We start from the raw sequence: 22,746 nt of genomic DNA, 5'->3' as shown, positions 1-22,746 counted from the left end.
AGCCGGTTCGCAAGATTATGGGTAAACCACAGCATAATCGGAATCATGGAACGGTAGGTCGTGGAGACCGTACATGATGTAAGACTATAGTATTCTGGTAGCATTCACTTTTCATATTTGGTTCGATGGCGACAGATTGTCAGGTCATTATGGTCAAATGGATCAGAAGGATTGATAGAGCCATGAGAGGCGATATAGCTAGGGCAGTTATTGCTAGTCGAGTTTCCTTCTGGAATCACATGGAGCGACTGTAAGATCGCTCGTTGGTTTAGCAACCAGGCAGGAATCCGATATTCCGGATGAGTTTTCTGTCAAGTATAAGTGTACGGCAGGGAAATTTGTTCTGTGACTCTGTCTTCTAGTAGGAACCTCAGCTTATCAAAATTTGAGTAGCCCATTGGTAGTTAAGTGCAATGAATCTGGCAATGATCCAGTGTGGGCGGTCTGTCACGAAGCCAGACCATCTCGAGACTTCAGAATTCGGATTGAGTAAACATGATCATATTGCAGGGAATTCGTTTATTCTAGGTTTTAAAACCCTGTTTGGCTAAGTTTTGATTGCCTTGGGAAGATTGGGGTATACTTGTAGTTATGGCCATGTAGTTCAAGTTGTCTGGCGTGTAAGGAATGATAAGAAACGATTTCGAGGATGAAATCAATTTTAAGTGGGGGAGAGTTGTAACATCCCTTTTAAAATAGATTAATTAAATAATAAAGCTTGAGCCCCAAGATTTAAATTTATAATTTATATTATTTTATAGTGGCCCTAAAATCAATAATATTTAGCGGGGTGTTGGTTTCGAGGAGCCAAATGATATAATTTTGATTTATGAGGGTTAAAACATAAATTATGGATTAGTTATAAGGAATTAAGAAAGGTTGAGGGTTATTTAGTAAATTATGAGCTTAATATGAAAGAATTTATGAAGACAAGGGCTACATGGTAATTATTAGGACTTTAATTAAATAGATTTTGGAGGATAAGGGGTTGAATGGTAACTTATGGACTTATTTCGAAAAGACTTTATGGGGAGGGGCTAGACTTGTTAAATGTGCAAAGTTGAATATGGACACGGGATAAACCCCTTCACCCTCACTTAACCCACGTATAAATGCAACATGACTCACGTAAAACCCTAACCTTAATGAAATATTCCCAGCCACCACCTTACCATTCCATATCCTCCAGCCGCCACCCGCCCTTATGTCTCCCTCATCGGCGCAACACCTCCAGCAGCCGCCGTAACATCTTAGCCCACCGATGTCGCCGACCCAAGCCAATCATCAGCGTTTCAGCCGACATCAAGGAAGAGACCCACAATGAGTTTGAACCCGTGGGTCGCCGAGATCGTCAAGCATGGTCGCCCCACCACCATTGTTAGCTACCATCTCTGGTGGTTGTGGGCTTCGGGTGCGATTGGATTGATACTTGGAGTACCTTTGGTGTTGTATTGGCTGGAAAATCGAGGAAAAAGGCCACCACCACTGTGTGGTGGTGGCTGCCACCATGTGCCACCGCCGGCCACTACAAGGTGGTTTTGTGTGTGTGTGTGTTTAACTTAGTTGTGTGTATGTTATTTTGGGACTATGGCCTTGTAAAAAAATATAGAAAGTGAAATAATGAAAGAAAGGAACCCTAACCACCACCGTGAGGTGGTGGATGGCGCCTCCTGGGCCACCAGTCGCCGTGTTGGGTGGCGGTGTGCTTGTTATGTTTGATTCGTTGGGATGTTTGGACAAAGGGACTAAACCCCTAATAGGGCCAATGAATCTCTAATTGACCTAAAAGCCCAACCAAGTGACCAATGGGCTAGTATTGGGTTGGAAATCCTAATTAAGGTTTGGAAAACCCTAATGTCAAGAAACCCTAATTTTAGGGATTGATTAGGACCCGCACTTAAATTATTTAATAAAATGAAAATGTTAATTAATAACCACTGGAAAATTAACCTAAGGCAATATTGGACTTAACGAATTAAGTCCTTAATGGGTTAAGTAAAACACACTTAACCCTAATTGTTATTTCATGTGAAACCCCTAATTTCACTTGGGCCTTAAGTTGGCCTTTCTATTGGGCTTTTGTGATTGGACTATTAATGGGATTTCCAAGAATAAGTAAATGGACTAAATAACTATATGGGTTTTAGGATAAGGCCCATGTGAGAGTCTTGGGCCCAATTTGGAAAATTGGGCCATAGATGGGCCATAATTTGGCCTTTATGATTATGTGATATTAGGCCATAGGAATACCAAGAGTTTGGACTAGAATAATTGGATGGGCCTTAAGGAAAGACTATGTAGAGGTCTGTGCCCAATTTGGAAAATTGGGCCATATGTTGGGCTTTGACCCATTACTTGACTATTAGGTCTTTAGAGTGTGAGTTAGACCTTGGGCTTGGAACCTAATTATTAATTAGGTGCTTTTTTGATGTTGACAGCTCGGGAATTTGTCAACCAGCAGCTGGAGTTTTATCTGCGGGACGTTAGCAGTGTGAGGTGAGTTTCGCCTCACTGTACCCCTTGGTCTAAGGCACCAAGGCCGGCCCACTAGTTTTGTGATGCAGCATACAAATGACCCAAGATCAAAACTGTTGATTCTAAAAGAATACCCAGGATAATCTTGCCCAAACCATGTTGATTCAATGAATACTGTGGGATTGGCTTCAAAATTCGGTAAACACACGAAATTTTGAGAGAAAAATGAAAGTTATTTAAAGTGATCAATGATCATCCAAATTACATTAGAAAGACATAAATAAGAAGCAGAATTTTAAAAGAAACACTAAAGAGACATGGGTCAAACACAAACCCAAAAACAAAGTCCAAAAATTATGAAAAAAAAAAACAAAAATGTCCATAAGTCCAATTTAGAAAACAATTTTTGGGGACTTATCTAGACGTGCTCCTTGCTTCATGCTTCGATTTGAATGGTCGTAGGCCCAAAACGGAGATTCGTAGCCAAAGTTATGGCCCTTTCCGTGAAGCCCTTTTAGTCACACGATCATGGGCCTCTAGGAACGCAAGGGCCCGATCCTCCACATTAGGGCCTACATCATCCCCTCTTGGGTAGACAAAATTCGACCTCGAATGTGTAATAGGCTCATCATCGGAAGAATCTTCATGAAAAGGAAGTAAATGTTTCACATTGAAAACATCAGAACATCGAATGTGACTTAGGAACTTCAGATGATAAGCATTGGAATTGATCTTCTCCACGATCTCCATGGGTCCAATCTTCTTGGATGATAGCTTGTTGTACTCACCAATCGAAAAACGATCTTTAGTCAAAATAGCCAAAACAAACTCACCCTCCTCAAAATCAACTTGCCTACGTTTTTTTATCTGCATCTTGCTTGTACTTGGAGTTGGCTCGAATCATGTTTTTATGAACAGCCTTATGAACATCATGTAGACCTTCAACAAAATCCTTCATTTTCCTTGGAACAGTACCAGAAATAGGAAGCGACATCAAATCAAGTGGTCCCCAAGGTTGAGCAGAATAGACCACTTGAAATGGACTAAATCCAGTACTTCGGTTGATTGCATGATTATGAGCAAACTCAGCTTGACATAGTTTCTGATCCCAACCCTTCACATGATCACCCACCAAACACTACAAAATATTACCAAGGGACCGATTGACAACTTCTGTTTGCCCATCTGTTTGAGGATGATAAGCACTACTAAAGCTAAGTTGAATGTTCACCATTTTCCACAAGCTACGCCAAAAATGACTCAAAAACCTAGTGTCTCGATCAGAAACAATAGAAGATGGCAAGCCATGCGAACGATATATGTCTCGAAAGAAGAATTGAGCCACATTAACTGCATCCATCGTCTTTTTACAAGGGATAAAGTGCACCATCTTTGAAAAACGATCAACAACCACAAAGATTGAATCATTGCCCCGTTGAGTCCGTGGCAACCCAACACAAAATCCATGCTTATATCCACCCAAGGTTGAGACGGAACATGTAAAGGCATATAGAGTCCAACATTGGTAGTCGTGCCCTTCAAAACCTGGCAAATTCTGCACCGTTTAACATATCGATCCACCTCCTTGCGCATAGTAGGCCAAAAGTAAGATGATTACACCAACTGTAAAGTGTGATCTCGCCCGACATGCTCCTCACCATGCAACTCCTTGATGATTTGAAGACGGATACTAGAAACGGGGACACAAAATTGATTCCCTTTAAAAAGGAAACCGTCATGAACTAGAAAATCAGCCTCCGCCCAGATTGTATATCCTGCAGAATAACAGAAAAGTAAGGATCAACAGCCAACTGCTCCACGAGGACATCCAACCCTAGCACACCAACCCTCATGGAAACTAGCAAATTACTTCTTCGGCTCAAAGCATCTGCCACCCGATTCGACACTCCAGACTTGTGCTTCACAACAAAAGTGAACTTTTCCAAGAATGCCATCCACCGCCCATGCCTATGGGACACCTTATCTTGACTTCGAATGTTCCTTAGAGAATCATGATCTGTAAACAAAACAAACTCTTTATGAAACAGGTAGTGACGCCAATGCTTTATAACTTGGACCATTGCAAATAATTCAACATCATAAGTGCTATAACGCAACTTTGGCCCTGTCAACTTCTCACTGAAATAGGCAACCGGTCGTCCCCCTTGACTTAGAACTGCTCCAACTCCAACCTTTGATGCATCCGTGTGTAATTCAAAAACTTGAGAAAAATCTGGTAATACAAGAATCGGTGTTGAAGTAAGCTTCTCTTTAATTAGTTGGAAAGCTGATTCTGCTGCCTCTGTCCAAGTAAAGGTCTTCCTTTTCATACAATCGGTCATAGGTTCCATAAGAGAACTGAAGTTTGGAATAAAACGCCTATAGAATGAAGCAAGACCATGGAAGCTTCGTACTTCAGTGATGCTATTTGGAGTTGGCCATTGTCTAACAGCTGCCACTTTAGATTCGTCTACCTGTATTCCATCACCAGAAACAACAAAACCCAAGAACAGGACTTTTGGGACCATGAACACACACTTCTTCACAACTGCATACAAAATATCCCTTCGAAGTAAGGTCAAGACCTGCCGCACATGGCTGACATGCTCTCCAAAAGTAGCACTGTAAATAAGTATGTCATCAAAATAGACGACTACCAATTTACCAATAAAGGGCCTGAACAATTGGTTCATCACACGCATAAATGTACTAGGAGCATTTGATAAACAAAAAGGCATCACCAACCACTCATACAATCCTTCACGAGTCTTGAAGGCAGTTTTCCATTCATCACCAGGTCTAAGTCGAATCTGGTAGTACCCACTCTTTAAGTCCAGTTTGGTAAAGATAGTGGCACCACTAATCTGGTCAAGCAAGTCATCAAGTCGAGGAATTGGAAATCTGTACCTCATTGTGATCTTATTGATGGCACGACTATCAACACACATACGCCAAGTACTATCCCTTTTAGGAGTCAACAAAGCAGGAACAGCACACGAGCTCATGCTCTCCCGGACATGACCTTTTGAAATCAAGTCCTCCACCTGTCTTCTCAACTCCTTATGCTCTCCGGGACTCATTCTGTATTGTGGCCTATTAGGCAACTGAGCTCCTGGTTGTAAATCAATATGATGTTGGATGTCACGTAAAGGTGGCAAGCCATCAGGTAATTCATTAGGGAAAACATCAGCGAAATCCTTGAGAAGAGGAACCATAGCCTCAGGAATTTCAACCTCGTTAGCCACTTCCTTCCCTCACAACACAAAAATTTCACCTTTCGCCTCCAATTCGTCTTCAAACTGAGTAAGAGTCAATAGAGTACCCAAAGGTTTATGAACTGGTTCCTTTGGCTTACTGGGAACCAATGTTATCTTCACACCACCAAACAATAAACTGTAAGTATTAGTCCGCCCATTATGATCTATGTTACGATCATACTCCCAAGGTCTTCCTAACAACAAATGACAAGCATCCATAGCAACCACATCACACCACACATCATCTTTATACGTGGTACCAACAGAAAATTGAACAAGGGCTCGTTTAGATACAATGACCTCACCACCCTTCTTAAGCCACTGTAGCTTGTAAGGCTTAGGGCGGTTTTCTGTTTTCAAAGCCAACTTTTGAACTGCTTCTTCAGATAAAAGGTTATCACAACTTCCTGAATCAATAACAAAAGTACAAGCCTTTCCTAAAATAGTACATGTCGACTGAAAGATGTTGTGTTTGATCCAATCATCACCAACAACTTTTGGTGTAAAATAAGAGCGCCTTACCACCAAATTCACCCCCACATCTCCAGTGACAACCTCCTTTTCTAATTGAAGCTCTTCGTCATACACAGGGGAATCTTCGTAATTTTCACCAGCATCACTATTTTTCCAATCATCTTGCTCAGCAAACAAATGACGTTTTCCGACCTTCTTGCATTCTGATTGTCGATGACCTGTCTCCCCATAACTAAAACACATCAAGCTACTACTACCAGTTGTCCTAGGAGTTGGTCTAGCACTGTTAGATGCTGGTCTTTGTTGATTAGGCACAACACGGGGTACCACACCACCTGTCCCGGAACTTCCTCCTGCAATGGCAGTCGAAAACGAACCGCCCACCCGACGACTTTGTTTCTCAAAAGCCAATGCCCGTTGGTGCGCTTCAGAAACACACACCGGGTCAAACATATTTACGGAGTCCATGATTTGGACCCGTAGACCCCCAATATATTGAGCAACGAGATGTTCCTCTGTCTCCTGGATATCGTTTCGGGCAATCAATTGGTAGAACTCAGTTGTGTAATCGTCAACAGACTTGGTACCCTGCTTTAGATTTTGCAAGCGTTGGTACATCATCCTTTGAAAATTATGGGGTAGGAAGTTGGATCATAAACACTTCTTCATCCTTCTCCAAGTCACGACCTTTGACTTTCCCATCCTCTATCGTGTCAGTTTTAATTGTTGCCACCATGTAGATGCCCTACCACGTAGCCTAGTAGCAATCAACGACACTCTCTTGTTTTCAGGGACTTCTTTGAACTCAAAAACTTCCTCAACAGTAGCCAACCAGTCGATGAACCCCTCCGGATTCAAACTAACCCCATCGAATTCTGGGATATCAATTCGCATTCCGGCCTCCCAACGCCTATTTTCACCCCCATGTTCATGCCTTGGACGCCTTTCTAGATCGTCTTTAGAATACGAACCGTCACTGACGCCGAACGGGTTACCAAACTCACCATCTTCCACCTGCGAATAAGTTCGAGACCTTTGACCTCCTCGATTCATTAGTTCGACTATCCTGTTAGTCAATTAATCAACCATTTGATCCATCCTCTCCTCCATTCTTGCTATAATACGTTCTTCCAGTTCTTGCTAATGAACATTGGCGGGTGTCCTGTTTCTTCTTGGAGGCATTCTAAACCAGGAATTCGGCTCTGATACCAACTGATGCAGCGTACAAATGACCCAAGATCAAAACTGTTGATTCTAAAAGAATACTCAGGATAATCTTGCCCAAACCACGTTGATTCAATGAATACCGTGGGATTCGCTTCAAAATTCGGTAAACACACAAAATTTTGAGAGAAAAATGAAAGTTCTTTAAACTGATCAATGACCATCCAAATTACATTAGAAAGACTTAAATAAGAAGCAGAGTTTTAAAAGAAACCCTAAAGAGACATGGGCCAAACAGAAACCCAAAAACAAAGTCCAAAAATTATGAAAAAAACACAAAAATGTCCATAAGTCCAATTTAGAAAATGATTTTTGGACTCAAAAATGGGTAAGTCCCCTTTGGGGACTTATCTAGATGTGCTCCTTGCTTCATGCTTCGATTTGAATGGTCATAGGCCAAAAACGGAGATCCGTAGCCAATGTTATGGCCATTTCCGTGAAGCCCCTTTAGTCACACGATTGTGGGCCTCTAGGAACACAAGGACCCGATCCTCCACACTAGGGACCGCATCATATTGATTATTTGCTAGTAGAGGGATGCCCTATGGACCGTATATTGTCATGTAGGATAGACTGAGGACTCTTGATCTAAGCTCTCTTACTTGTTCCTTGTTTGGTTGTGGTTTTAGAGTAGGGTCACCTGTCCGGGTGACTATCTCACATCTGAGTATATACGGTTATGCATTCCTTAGATTGTTGATATTTAGTATGCAGTTATGCTGTAGTGATCTAGTAGATCTGTGTTGTGGTATTGAGTATGTTGTCATGTTGTAGTAATCTGCTATACTTGTGTTCTGGTATTGAGTATGTTGATATGTTGTAGTGATCAGTTAGATCTGTCTCCTGGTATTGAGTATGTTGTTTTGTGGTAACAACCTATAGAATTGTATGTTATAGGTGCTTGCTGGTTATCATCTATGGGGTGCCCTTAGGGACTATTGATGGTTATGTAGGATAATCTGAGAACTCTTGGTCTAGGTTCTCTTACATGTTCCTTGTTTAGCTGTGGCTCTAGAGTAGGACTATCGGTTCGGGTGGCTATCTCACCTCTGGTTACTTATGGTTATGCATTCTATGGGGGTAGCTGGTGGCGGGAATATATATGGTGAGAGGATTAGTAGGCAGTAGTGAGCTGTATGATTGTTGTTGCATGTATTATGTGCCTACTTGATCATGATTGTTTATATGTCGACATATTGTGTTTGGTTGGGTTGAGGCGGTCCTGCTTTGTGCGGTAGGCCAACATACCCGGTGCGGGCTGGCTGTAAGTCGTAGGCACGGAGGCTCGGAAGGAGCGGTAGGGTTGAAGTGGTAGGCCAACAAACCCTGGGTATTCCAACCCGATGGTTGATTGGACCCAACATACTGGTATTCCAGCCCGAGGCTGATTGGACCAGGCATGAGTATTTGTGTTTATGCTTGTTTAGTGTGGGTATTTTGGGGGGACTCACTAAGCTTTGTGCTTACGGTTTCAGTTTATTGTTTCAGGTGCTTCAGATATCTCGGCAAGGCGAAGGTGTGACCGTACACATCCAAGTATTTTAGACTTATGGATTATGGGATACTCCAATATTAAACTATTTTGAAAACATTTTGTAATAACTAATGGCTTTTGGATGTTTGAAAAGTTTTAAATTGGCTTTATTTTTATGGGATGTTACAATAACCCTCCACCAGTCAAGGAAGCGGTGAATGAGAGTGGACACCCATTAAACTGCCATTTTATAGGCACTAACCTTATACCCGCTTATAGATCGGCTTCGTAAATGAAGCCTAGTAACGGTAAGACTGACATGCTCTTATGCATATATATACGTATTAACTTTTAATATTATAAAGTATAAGGATTGAAATTTAACTTTTAAAACTATAGGGTATGGAATTAAAGTTTCGTTTAATGAGAATTTGCAAATTCCAAAACTTGAGGGCAAGTTTTAAAACTTTTCAAAACTCTTCACATTCATAACCTATGAGTTTAATGTGTGTTTTATGAAAAGACTCTTGATAATCCATAACTTGAGGACAAGTTATGGAGTTCATCAAAAAACATTTATGAAAAGACTTTTCATGTTCCATAACTTGAGGACAAGTTATGGAACTCATTAAAGAATATTTAGATCAACTAGGAAGGAAAAATTATCATATAATATTCTATTGATCTAATCTAACTCATGTAGCAAGGCAATTCATATCAAATAATACAAATAATTAACCTATTATCTTAATATTTAACAATTGTCCTTTCATTTTCATAACATATGAGTTTAATGCCATTTTAATGAAGAGACCTTTCATTTTCCATAACTTTAGGACAAGTTATGGAGGTCATTAAAATTCATTTAGATCGTATTTCTAACAACTAAAATTATCACGTAATTCATGATCTAACTAAACTCATAACCAAGACAATTCTAAATCAACAATTTTAAAAGCAACTTTGTTTATCATATAAAACAACAATTATTTTAAACCTTTGACAATTATCATGTGGTTGGATGAGTATCAACACCACCATATCATAAAAAACATTTCCAATGATCCAAAACAGTTTGTGGTAGTGTTCCTAATCCAAACCAGGCCAAGAAACTCGAAATTCTGCACAAAGGACTACCAAATCGTCGAGTACATGAACTAGACTCACCGAGTTGGGTTGTTTCTGAGTGGAGTCGGTGAGTCAACTAGTGGACTCGGTGAGTCCATCAGTCAGAGGCAAAAAATTTGATTTTTTCAGCTTCGAAAAACTAGTAGGCATCAAATATAATAGCAAACAATCCTAGGCTCTGATACCACTATTGGGTTTTGAGCACTATAACGCTCCTATGGTGCACATGCAACCCTAAATGCTTTGGATCTATGTTTTCTCTAATTATACATGCATTTTGTTTTTCCAAAGCACTCTCCCTATATAGCATACAATTGAAGCTATATAATATAAAAACTTTAGTTTGGATGCTTACCTCTTGAGTAGGGTAGAGTTCTTGACCTTTGAAAGCTTGAGCACCTCAAATGTGATGCCTCTATTGGTTCACAAACACAATATGCAAGAGGAGGATTCAAGAGAATAAGTTACTTATCTCAAAGAGATGTAGCAACCGATTTTGGTTTATGGGGGTTCTATTTATAGTGTTGCACATGCTAGGGTTATACTTTGTAAACCCTAATGACCCATGACTTTCCACATTCTCATGCTCCATGGGTTTAACCTCCATGGACTATCCATGGATTATTTTAGCCCATAATCATGGATCATTGGCCCACGCTATTAGAATCATTGATTTACATAATCAATCCCCATATATTTAATTAGTCTCTTTTGACCACAAAATTAATTCCAAATTAATTCTTGATCGATACTAATTAAATAATATGATTTCATTAATATATTATACTTGTAATATATTAATAAATCATAAATAACCTTATTTTCAAAAGTCCGTCATATCAAATTGCACTGGTGAAGGCAACCCAAAAAGGACCATGCTACAATCGGGTCAAGTACATCTCAGTTATAGTTATGGGCTTAGACACCAAATCCAACAAAAACTAGCTAATTTGGCACATTACCGGATGAGCCCAAAAGAAAATTTAATATTGCAGGAACAGGTAGAAGACTTGCTAGAAGAGGGGTTGATTCGTGAAAGTATGAGTCCTTGTGTTGTACCGGCTTTGTTAGTTCCTAAGAAAGATGGAAGCTGGAGGATGTGCGTGGATAGTCGTGTTATTAACAAAATCACTATCGATTACCGTTTTCCTATTCCTCGTCTTGATGATATGTTAGACATGCTAGAGGGGTCAAAGGTATTTTCGAAGCTTGATCGGCGTAGCGGTTATCATCAAATTCGTATTCAACCAGGTGATGAATGGAAGAAAGCTTTCAAAACTAAAGATGGACTCTATGAATGGTTGGTCATGCCATTCGGTTTATCTAATGCAGCAAGTACCTTCTCCTGTTTAACGAATCAAGTGTTGAAACCTTTTCTTAGGACATTCGTAGTTGTTTGCTTTGACAATATTCTTGTTTATAGCAAGTTAGAGAGTGATCATCTAGTACACCTTAAGGAAGTCTCACTTCTCTAGCCAACAACAAGCTTTATCTTAATCTTAAAAAATGCAACTTTTTGACTGATCGATTTTTTTTTTTTTTGGGTTTCATTATCACTGCTTCTGGGATTCGAGTTGACGAAGAAAAGGTTCGGGCTATTCGTGAGTGGCCGGTGCCTCGTACTATAAGTGAAGTTCGAAGTTTTCATGGGCTTGCAACCTTTTGTAGGATATTTGTGCGCAAATTCAGTTCTATCATGGCACCTATTACTCGATGCAAGAAGAAAGGTCAGTTTTAGTAGGGAGAAGAGGCAACTAAAAGTCTTGAACTCATCAAAGAAAAGTTAACCACGACTCCTTTACTTGTGTTACCCAATTTTGATAAGCCTTTTACTTTGGAGTGTGATGCGTGGATTATCGGCATTGGAGCAGTTTTATCGCAAGAGAACAAACCTGTTGCTTTCTTTAGTGAAAAGCTTACTGTGGCAAGACAAAAGTGGACGACATACGAGTTAGAGTTTTATGCTATTTACCGTTTTGTTCAACACTGGGAGCAATATTTGTTTCATCGGGAGTTTGTATTATTTACCGATCACAAGGCCTTAAAGTATTTTAACCACCAACATACGTTAAATCGTATGCATGGTTGTTGGGTTTCATATCTTCAACGTTTTACTTTTGTTTTAAAACACAAGTCCGGTTCCCAAAACAAGGTGGCAGGCGCAATGAGTCGACGAGTTGGGTTGTTGGTTATGTTAAAAACTGATATTCTTGGTTTTGAAAAATTGAAGGATTTATATGCGGAAGATGATGATTTTAAATAAGTTTGTGCAGGATCGATCGTGCCACCCATGTCCAAATTAGACGGTTATCTTTTCTATAATCATCGCATATGTATCCTGCGCACTTCATTGCATGAGCAACTTATCAAGGAATTACATGGTGGTGGTTTAGGTGGTCATCAGGAGTAACAAAACTTTGTCTCTCATTGAAGATTGTTATTATTGGCCACATCTCAAAAAAGATGTAGGACGTTTTGTTGCTAAGTGTCTTGTTTGTCAAACCGCCAAAGGGCGATCTCAAAATAAGGGGTTATACATGCCATTGCCCGTCCCGGACGGTCCATGGGAAGACATTTCCATGTATTTTGTGCTCGGATTGCCTTGTACAGCTCATGGGAACGACTCGGTGTTTGTTGTGGTTGATCGATTTTCCAAAATGGCACATTTTATTCCATGTAAGAAAACCGCAGATGCTTCCAATATTGCTTTACTGTTCTTTCGAGAAATTGTACGCCTATATGGGGTGCCTTCTACCATTACTTCTGATCGCGATACCAAGTTCCTTAATCACTTATGGCATATACTTTAGTGTCTGGTTTAAACTACATTGCAATATAGTACTTCTTTCCACCCTCAAACCGATGAACTGAAGGAGATGGTTAATAAAACATTGGTAATTTGATTCGTTGTCTCTGTGGAGATCGCCCCAAACAATGCGATCAGTTCTTAGCTCCGGCTGAGTTTGCCTTCAATAACATGGTCAACCGTTTCATCGAAAAGTCTCCGTTTCAGGTGGTTTATCAACGCCAGCCAAAGCATGTTTTAGATCTGGTTCATATGCCTAAACTCTCTGGTCATAGCTTGGTTGTTGAGAATCTCGCAACAAAGGTAGAAGTCATTCAGACTGAAGTTAAACAAAGGCTTGTTGCTTCTAACGCGAAGTATAAAGAAGCTCGAGATAAACATCAGATAGAAAAGGCTTTTGAGGTTGGTGATCTAGTTATGGTCCATTTACGCAAGGAGCGATTTCCAGTAGGGACATACAACAAGCTCAGGATGAAGCGGATTGGGCCATGCAAGGTATTTCGCAAAATTAATGACAATGCTTATGTCATTGACCTCCCCGAATCCTATTCTATTTCTTCAACATTCAATATGGCAGACTTGACAGAGTTCGGACCCGATCCTTTATATCCTGATGCTCACTCGAGGATGAGTTCTTTTTCAACCAGGGTAGAATGATGTGGTATTATTTGCTGAAATACCCTTCTGGCTGGATTGTGATCCAGGAGGAGTAAAGCCCAAGTTTTCATATTTTATTTGTTTTAGTCTTTATCCTATTTTATAGAAGTCTTTTAGTCAAATTAGGGTTCTGTTAGGATTAGTATGGATAACCTTTAAATACTTTGTTAATCGCGTGAACAGATTTTGGTTTTTGGCTTTTATCTGATTACGTTCTTGATTAATTAAAAGCAAGAGTCGAGAAACGTTTTCTCAGATTTTGTTTCGTCAGGCACACGATAGTGCCCCCTGGTTTTCAAATGTTTGACAATTCTATACTAATTGTTTATCTGTAGCTGCTTCGGCTACATCACATTTTGGGTGCAAAATACATTGATTGTTTTAAATAATAAATATAATCAAAATAAAAAAGAAATGTTGCATGACAAATCACCCCGTACAACAACAAATTGAAATGGTATGGCAAAAACAATGAGTGACAAACTCCCATGGTTTTCACTATAAACCATTGTGTAGAGAATGTGTAGAGAAGAAGACTCCTCATTTTGGTTCCTAATAACATGGTCAATAATAGTCCGTGTGCTTTCTACAATTAGTTTATTCCTATATCATTCATAGTGATGGTGATTGAGGATGACAACATTGATTAACTATGGATACGGATACAGAAGAACCTAAATTATTAGTGAATAAAAGCTTAATGACAAATAATTTGGTTAGTGGGCTCAAAGAACTCACTCCTCAATTACCCCACCAATCATCACTCAAGTAGGTCGAGTTGTACAGCTTAACCTACCTACTAACCACACCCAAACCCAAACCCAAACCACCTCTATAATCCTCTTTTTCTCTTTATCTATCTAGAAATCTTAAAGGGTGTATATGTATAAATATATAATATATTGCACTTTGTGCTATGTATAATGATTATAGCTTGTTTACAAAGTGAAAGAGGCCCTATCTTTCTTCAATCAGAATACTCTTATTATATCTACTCATTCTGAGTTGTGTTTCTTTAAGAAATCATGAGAGATATCATCGAAAGATTTCTTGTTCTTCCATTTTCCATGGGATGTATCCCAAAATCGAGTACACAAGCAGTCGAATCAACCCAATTCAAGGAGCAAACACCCGAATCGAAACAACTTGTCACAAGTATGATCCTTTTCTCTTTCTCTCTCTCTCTCTCTGTATCTCAAAATTTCAACAGATTTGTTATATGAAATTCTGTATTTTAAAGGAACACGAGAAGGAAAAAGCTCATGGGGATTCGTAGCTATAAAGGGATCCAACATTTCGAGAGGAATTCGAAGACTAATCATGTCGACCTTCGAAAGTTTTTCTCGAATCATAAGTAAGTAACGGAAAATGATTATAATCAATGATAATTCTTGAGAAATTTTAGTTGATAACGATGAATTTCAGGTAACAAAGAAGGAGATGAAATTGAAATGGAGATCGAACTGGAAATAGGGTTTCCTACAGATGTAAAGCATGTTACGCATATAGGATATGATGGATCAATGACGACTAACCCTGTGAAAAATTGGGAGAAGATTGAAACGCCTGAAATTCTTTCGTTTCCTTGTATTTCTTTGAAACAATTTGAGAACGCCATGGCTGCACAATCTGAAACTCTGGTTGCTTGAATAACAACATCGATTCATTTTCCTAACATACGCATTCGCCCAGTGAATTGAGAGAGAGATTATAATGATTGTGAAGAAATGTATAGTATAGGTGGAAAGGAGCAATGGTCTGGTTTGGAGTGATTTTTTTTTTTTTTTTTTGAGTGGTGTTTACTAATACAAGATCTGATTTTTGTGTTGCTAATTTAACTTGTTAACGAATCTCATACCAATTTGTTAAAGTAGAATATGTTACAAAATAGCCTATCATATTTGTTACGTTAAATAAAATAGAGAAATATATAAAGTCTAATGACTGTTAATCACATTGAATAAGGTTTGTAGCACAAAATTTGTCAATTAATTTGTGTGTCCGGTGTCCCCTCTTATAATATATCAATTACCTAAATGTATAAGTTGCAAAAGTAACCCCTATGAAAAGTGATAGCTACATTGGTTTCCAAATAACATAAAACTTTTTTTTGTACGTTATTTAGTTTTGCTAAATTTAAAATTTCACAAACCAAATTAGTTATATCCGATTTCACCAAATTGAACTACATAAGACACAAAAATAACATAATCAACTACACAATTTCCTTACACGTATTAAGCTCCTTCAACATTTTCACAACATCAAGCATAGTAGGCCGTTTCCTAGGCTGATCATTCGTACACAATTGAGCAATCGCAAGCACCCCCAACATCTGATCCTTCCACATCCAACTCCCATAAAAACAAGGATCCAAAACCTCAAACTCCCTCCTATTTCCAACCATACCCCTCACCCATCCCACAAGATTCTCACCTTCCACGTCACCCTGTCCAGTTGGCTCCCTCCCCGTCACCAACTCCAACATCACCACCCCAAAACTATAAACATCTCCCTTACTCGTCGCCACCATTTTCTGACCATACTCCGGAGGAATATACCCAAACGTCCCCGCCAACAACGTGCTGACGTGGCTCTCACACGCGCTAATTATCCTCGCGAGACCGAAATCAGACACACGCGCTTCAAACTTACTGTCTAACAAAATATTACTCGATTTGATATCACGATGAATAATATGCGGGACGAATCCATGGTGTAAAAACGCCAGTCCGCGAGCCGACCCGATACAGATCTTGTATCGGGTCGGCCAGTCGAGTGCTTCGACTGCGTCTGCGCGGTTTCTTAACCAGACGTCGAGACTCCCGTTCGCCATGTATTCGTAGATTAAAAACCGTTCGTCTGCAAAGACACAGTATCCTAGTAACGGGACGAGGTTTTCGTGTTTGACTTTTCCGATTGTTTCCATTTCGGCGAGGAATTCGCGTTCGCCGTGTGTTCGGCCGCCGTTGAGACGTTTGACCGCGATGGTTTGACCTTCCGGAAGTAACGCTTTGTAAACTGTCCCGAAACCGCCGTCTCCGATTATGTAAGTCTTGCTGAAATTTTCGGTTGCGGATAAGATGTCGTGGTGGTTTAAACGGAGTAGAGATTGCTCGAATGTTGCGATGTTGATGCTCAAGGGTTCTTTTGGTCTTTTCCGTAAAAGACCATATTTGGAATTTGTCTTTGTTGCCTTTGAAATCTTGTCTGAATTTACATCTTTTTGTTTCAATATCTTTCTTCTCAGGAGAACAATGAGTAAAAACACCACGAAAACGAATGTCACGCTAAGTATAATCCCTAAAAGAGAAGCGTGATTTGGTTTGTAGGTGTGTTGGGAAGGGGAAGGGTAATTTGGGAAACATGAGTTTGGTTTGGTGCAAGATTCGGGAACAGGTCCGGTGAATTTGTTTCCGGAGAATCCGACGAATGAGAGGCCTTCAATGTTGCAAATACTACAGGGGAATGAATTTTGGAAGTGGTTTTGGGAAAGGTCAAGATAAGTCAACGCGGATAGGGTGGAGAGAGGAGGTAAGGTGCTGTTGATGGTGTTATTGTGAATGTCTAAAATGGTAAGAGCTGTTAGATTCGAAATGGAAGGATCTAGAGCACCGGAGAAAAGGTTGTTGCTGGCGTTTAAAGCGAAAAGAGAGGTTGTTGTTGTAAAGGTAAACGATAATCTTCCAGTGAAAGAATTCATGCTAACATCCAAGTATTGAAGAGTCTCGATGTTGAAGATCGATGAAGGTAAAGAGTTGTTGAATGAATTACTTGATATATCGAGTTTGACCAAATTCGGCATCATGGAACCGAAATTATCAGGGATTGAACCGGTTAATTTGTTGTGTGAAATCACCAAACCCTGGAGATTTTTCATCGAGAAGAATTGGGGAACAATTGGGCCGGAAAGAAGATTAAAGGAGAGATCGAGTGAAGTTAGGTTTGATAATTCGGAAATCTCGTAAGGAATGATTCCAGAAAGTTGATTATGAGAGAGAACTAGCTGTCGTACAATGATGCATTGCTTGATCGACGTCGGAATTTCGCCGGAAAAGTTGTTGTTCGACAGATCAAGCATCCCGTAATGCTGGACAAATTCGGAATCAGGTAACGCGACTTTCTGAAAACCGGAACAGATCTCTGTAGGTATGAATCCGGAGAGTTTGTTGTTTGATAGAACAAGGTTATCGAGTAATTCCAGCTGAGATATCGATTTCGGAATTCCACCGGTGAGTTTGTTTGATCCGAGATCCAAAGAAACCAAATCCCTGCATTCGAAAAGCTCTAATGGAATCTCACCAGTTAACATGTTACCATGGAGCGACAAATTCGTCAGATTCTTAAGTTCACCGATCGAACTCGGGATATTTCCTTCGAAGAGATTGTTATCCAATTGCAACCTTTCAATCGTGGACGCCATTCCGATTGCCTCCGGAATACGACCTTGAAGCAAGTTATTCCCGAGTGAGATCTCCATTAACGTTTTCGATTCCCAGAGCTGAACCGGAATCGTTCCATGGAATCGGTTCTTTGACAATTCCAATGTAATCAGTTCCAGATCTCCCAAATACGAAGGTATTTCTCCGTGTAATTTGTTTCCAGATAACACCAAATCCGTGAGGAATTTGCAATTCCTGAAAGTGTTGTTTATTGTTCCGGTGAACTGATTATTAGACAACACCAACCCACGTAACACATTCCCTTCACAGATTCCCACCGGAAGCTCGCCGGAAAGCAAATTGGAACTCAGGTCAAGAAAAGTCAACGACGGAATGTTAAGCGGAGGAAGATTTCCAGTAAACAAATTCTGCGACCACAATATCGATTCCACTTCTTTCCATTTCGAAATCCAAATTGGAATCGATCCAGATACCCGATTTGAAAAAAGAGTAAACGAGTTTATCGATTCAAGGTTTGCAAGAGAATCAGGTAATGATCCGGATAACGAATTAAACCCTAGATCAAGAATTCTCAAATTCGTACACTTTCCCATCGATTCAGGAATTCGTCCACTTAATCCTGCATTGTTGGCGATGAAGAACACAAGGTTTTTCAACTCACCGAAGTTTGAAGGCAATCCTCCTTCGAAACAGTTTTGTGCAATATTCAATTTAGTCAAACTACTCATCTTCGACATTTGATAAGGAATATGCCCTGTAAACTTGCAAGAATGAAGATTCAAATAAGTAAGATCTGTAAGAGCACCAATTGTTTCGGGGATTTCACCAGTGAAGGAATTCATCGAAAGATCAAGAGTCATGAGTTTCTTCAAGTTTCCAATTTCTGAAAATATTGATCCTGTAAACCGATTATGACTTGCATCGAAGAACAGCAACTTACTTAAATTACCCAAACTGGAAGGAAGATCACCAGAGAAGAGATTTAAACTGAGATCAAGCGACTGTAATTTCTCGAGGTACCCGAGCTCAAACGGAAGCCTGCCCGAAAACGAATTTGATTTGACCGAGAGTTCGGTTAGGTTTCTCAGCTGCCCGATTGTCTCTGGTAAACTGCCCGAAAACCCATTGCTATCAAGAACAAGAACTTTGAGGTTTCTCATGCTTGAAAACGTATTGTTATCAAGAACACCTAACAATCTGTTATCACTGAGATCAATTGTTTCTAAGTTGCTCAAATTCCAGAAATCAGAGTAGATATGGCCATTGAATCCACATCCACTGACATTGAGATGCTTTAAAGATTTGAATTCTGTGAGAATTTTTGGGAATGGAAGAGTGAGAGGTGAGAATGTACACGATAGCGATATCCGGTGCACGATAGCACCTTCACACTTTATTCCAGTCCAGTTACATGGAGGTGTCTGTAAATCAAACCATGTTGATGTAACATCTTTTCTTTGAAGCAGGAACTTTCGAAGAGTTATCAGTGATGATGTGTCATTTGAGAAACACACGTGTACACAACACAGGAACTGGAATAGTAGTATGAAGACACTGAAGGCTTTTGATCTTGAATTTGACTTTCTCATTGTCTTGTTAATTTCAAGGACAATTCTCAATCTGCAATGAAGAATTAACAACTCATCAGATTCAAATATCTTGAGTTATAAAAGAATTAACATAATGACATAATGTAAACAAGCTACTAATGACTACTCACAAGTTAAAGAAACAAAACATGAAATTCAGTAAAAAAGTTATCAGAAATGAATAAAAATTGAGTCTTTTGTTAGTGGTAATTAAAGGGAGATGAGATGAAAACCCGGAAAAGCTGATATGAAATCAAGAAAAACAAGGTAGTGGGCTCAAGAAAGATTCAAAGGCATATATGCATTTTCATTTCCTTTTTATATTATCACCTATGAACAACAAATGTAAGTCTACAATTATTAGTTCCATCAAAACTGTTGTATTTTGATATTAGTTCCAAAAAAATCACAGTTTTTTGGCAAATATGAACAAGATTTGTGCAGAATTGGGCAAAAACTATCACATAATGTGTTTTTTTGCTTACATTTGACAATTTGTATTTTTGTAAGCAAGCTATCTTGTTTTTTGAATAATTTCATCATGGTTGAAACTTGAAAAAGTTAATAAAATTGGACAAAACACCAAAAGTTTGAGCAAAAGAGTGGTCTATGCGTATACAATCATACGTCTACAATCACTGTAGAACGTGCTAACAAATAGCTACCTAAAAAGCGACCATTTATTTCAAATTAATGCAATGGAACCCTAGTCTAGTGAATCAATAACATCAGATTCCATTTCTACATTGAATTTTTGTTATTTCAACTTTGTCCCCTACAAAACGTAAAATCTACACGGAGGTGTTTGAAAGATAAGTATAGAAACAAACAAAAATAATAGAAATAGAAAATGTCCTGTTCGATCTCGATTAGTGACCACTGTTCCTTGACAAAAATTAATACAACAGATAACAGATAGAAGAACAAATCCCGATGTTTAAGATCTTCAAAAAGTAATTAAAGTTTAAGGAATGTACAAGTAAAAAGGCGTGTTACTGTTTCTATAAGGCCAGAGTTTCTCTCTCTAGAATCGTCAAAAAAAACACGCACATAAACACATCGATTCAAGAAGAAAATCGGATACAGAAGAAGCTATATATGTGTAGATACCTAGGGAGAAGATGAACTATTGAACTGAAGCATAAACGATGAGCATTGTTACGTACCTTTCTTTTAACGCTTTATCGCCATAGATTTCCGTACAATGTGCTTTTTACGCAGAGAAAAACACAAACATCAGTCTCTCTCTCTCTCTAAAAACTGATTCTGATTTCTGTGGTTTCTCTCTCTAGAAATAGTCGCAGGAGTCTCTCTCTTTCTCTGTCATAAAATCTTTGTGCAGGAGGAGGGTGGAAAGGGTGATATTGTAGTTATACGTCGTCGTTCTGGTAGGGGGCTGGTGGTGTGGTGCGCAAGGCGTGAGCTCGCAGCTCTTTTTACCCCTTACGTCCTACGCTACACATGCAAACAAAAATAGGCAGTTACGATATGATTCGAATGTAGATTACACGCGCCGGTAATGGGAGGTGTAATGTACTCGCGATGAGGATTTAGGGTTTATGGGGCCTGGTCTGGTTGGAGAGTGGGGAAGGTATGTGGCGGGGCGTAATTGGGTACGCGAGTGGAGGAAAATATGGGTCCACTGTGGGCTGATAGTTGTACTATTTGAACAAAGAAGGATTCTTGACCGGTGTTTTTTCAGCTAATATTATTTTCATTTACTGAAGATTATATGTAATTGATTAGCATAAGCGATAAATTAATTTGTTTTTGAAGTTTTTAAAAAATATTTTCTTGTATAAAAATTATAAGTTAGTTTTCTAAAGAGTATTTAAATTGACGTTTAATGAATTTATAAACTTTTTTTTTAAATATCTAAGATTTAAGAGTTGTAAAAAACTATTCTCCACTTTTATTCTTAAATACATAAATTTTGGGTTTTTTTAACAAAAAATATTATATAAAAATCGTTATTTTTTGGGTTAATCATTAAAAAAAACTATATGCCCTAACTCTCATTATTGAGGAACAAACGCAAAGAACTAAAAAAATGACGATCGCTTTCATCTCTTTCTCCAGCCGCACCTTCATGTCCGATGGCAACTTCCGACGACGACTCCACCATCTGCCACACCAGACGGTGCCCACTCCACCTCCCGCCACACTTTTGGTCGATTCCACATCTCTGGGCTATTCAATCACAAGTTCGATTATGTTTGATTTCTGATTCCATCAGAACCAGCAAATTCTTGAAATTCCATCTTCATTTTACAAGATTCTGATTTGATTAATTTAGATTGAATATTCTTGTCTATATTTATGAGCTCGTTGTGGTATTTGAAATTCCATCTCCAAATGAAACTTCCATTAATTCAAGTATACTTCACATCTTAATGATTTTTCCCCTTAAATTTCTTCTCTTTCTTGCTTAGGATTGTGTTTTAGAAAAAGGGTTCTTAATACTGAACTTCAGCATTATTCTAGTATTTGTGAGCCTACTGTGGTATTTCGAATTTTTCATTGAAGCAAAAGGGTTCTTAATGATTTTTCCCCTTAAATTTCTTCTCTTTCTTGCCAAATTGGTTGTAGAATGTTAGAATTTTTTTTAAGTTAAAAGGATTCGTATCTTTTAAAGTCAAAATTCCAATTTATAAGGCTGGAGGGAGTGAAACATAGCATGTCATGCTTGTAACATCCCAAAATTAGAAGGTAAAAATTTCATTTTTAATTCAACCAAAACATTAATTATATTTTAAGTCAACATTCAACATCCTTTTTCTAAAAGTTCAAAAGTACTTTATAGGAAAATAGTTATCAGAGTACAATCCCAAAATCATCATAATCAGAAACATAGGTGGATGCGTTGCGATCAAGTCGGGTCCTTCCCTTTTGAACCGGAAGTACCTGAAACAACAACCATAAAAACTGTAAGCACAAAGTTTAGTGAGTTCCCCAAAATATCATATACCATACATAATAACCATATACTGGCCCCTGCCCTTCATCAGGCCCCGCTCGGTATACAGATATGTCAGTTATCAGGCCCCGCCTGACATTAAGCCCCGCTCGGTATATGTATAATCATATAAGCATATAATCATATGAACATATGCGATAATCATGAAGACAATAGCATACCATGCAGTCATCAAGCCCCACCCGATAAACATAAAAACACATATCGATAACTAGCATACAATATAGTGATATATTCATCAGGCCCCTCCTGACATCGGACCTTGCCCCGTAAGCATACCAT

General features: G+C 39.0%; 2 protein-coding genes across 2 annotated transcripts; one reads left to right on the top strand and one right to left on the bottom strand.

Annotated features, from left to right (window-relative positions):
* The first annotated feature begins 14,306 nt into the window (after nucleotides 1–14,306).
* LOC145086725 (CRIB domain-containing protein RIC4-like) lies at nucleotides 14,307–15,328 on the top strand. Its single transcript, XM_079024553.1, has 3 exons — nucleotides 14,307–14,650; nucleotides 14,736–14,849; nucleotides 14,921–15,328. The coding sequence occupies exons 1-3, from the start codon at nucleotides 14,521–14,523 to the stop codon at nucleotides 15,142–15,144; spliced, it is 468 nt and encodes a 155-aa protein (XP_078880679.1). The 5' UTR covers nucleotides 14,307–14,520; the 3' UTR covers nucleotides 15,145–15,328.
* Nucleotides 15,329–15,637: 309 nt separating this feature from the next.
* Nucleotides 15,638–19,487, bottom strand: LOC145086724 (leucine-rich repeat receptor protein kinase MSP1-like). The gene has a single exon (XM_079024552.1). The coding sequence runs from the start codon at nucleotides 19,485–19,487 to the stop codon at nucleotides 15,711–15,713; it is 3,777 nt and encodes a 1,258-aa protein (XP_078880678.1). The 3' UTR covers nucleotides 15,638–15,710.
* Between the last annotated feature and the right edge of the window lie 3,259 nt (nucleotides 19,488–22,746).

This window comes from Lactuca serriola, chromosome 2 (genome assembly GCF_051521515.1).
Source record: "Lactuca serriola cultivar US96UC23 chromosome 2, Lser_US96UC23_V15, whole genome shotgun sequence".
NCBI lineage: Eukaryota > Viridiplantae > Streptophyta > Magnoliopsida > Asterales > Asteraceae > Lactuca > Lactuca serriola.
The sequence above is the reverse complement of the archived record's forward strand: the minus strand, read 5'-3'. Positions and strand labels throughout refer to the sequence as shown.

What these genes read in the sequence shown, in the direction of transcription:
- LOC145086725 (XM_079024553.1), top strand. Translation starts at nt 14,521, where the DNA reads ATGAGAGATATCATCGAAAGATTTCTTGTTCTTCCATTTTCCATGGGA. An exon ending in ATCGAAACAACTTGTCACAA is followed by an intron (nt 14,651 to 14,735) that starts GTATGATCCTTT and finishes TGTATTTTAAAG; the next exon opens with GAACACGAGAAGGAAAAAGC. An exon ending in AAGTTTTTCTCGAATCATAA is followed by an intron (nt 14,850 to 14,920) that starts GTAAGTAACGGA and finishes GATGAATTTCAG; the next exon opens with GTAACAAAGAAGGAGATGAA.
- LOC145086724 (XM_079024552.1), bottom strand. Translation starts at nt 19,487, where the DNA reads ATGAGAAAGTCAAATTCAAGATCAAAAGCCTTCAGTGTCTTCATACTA.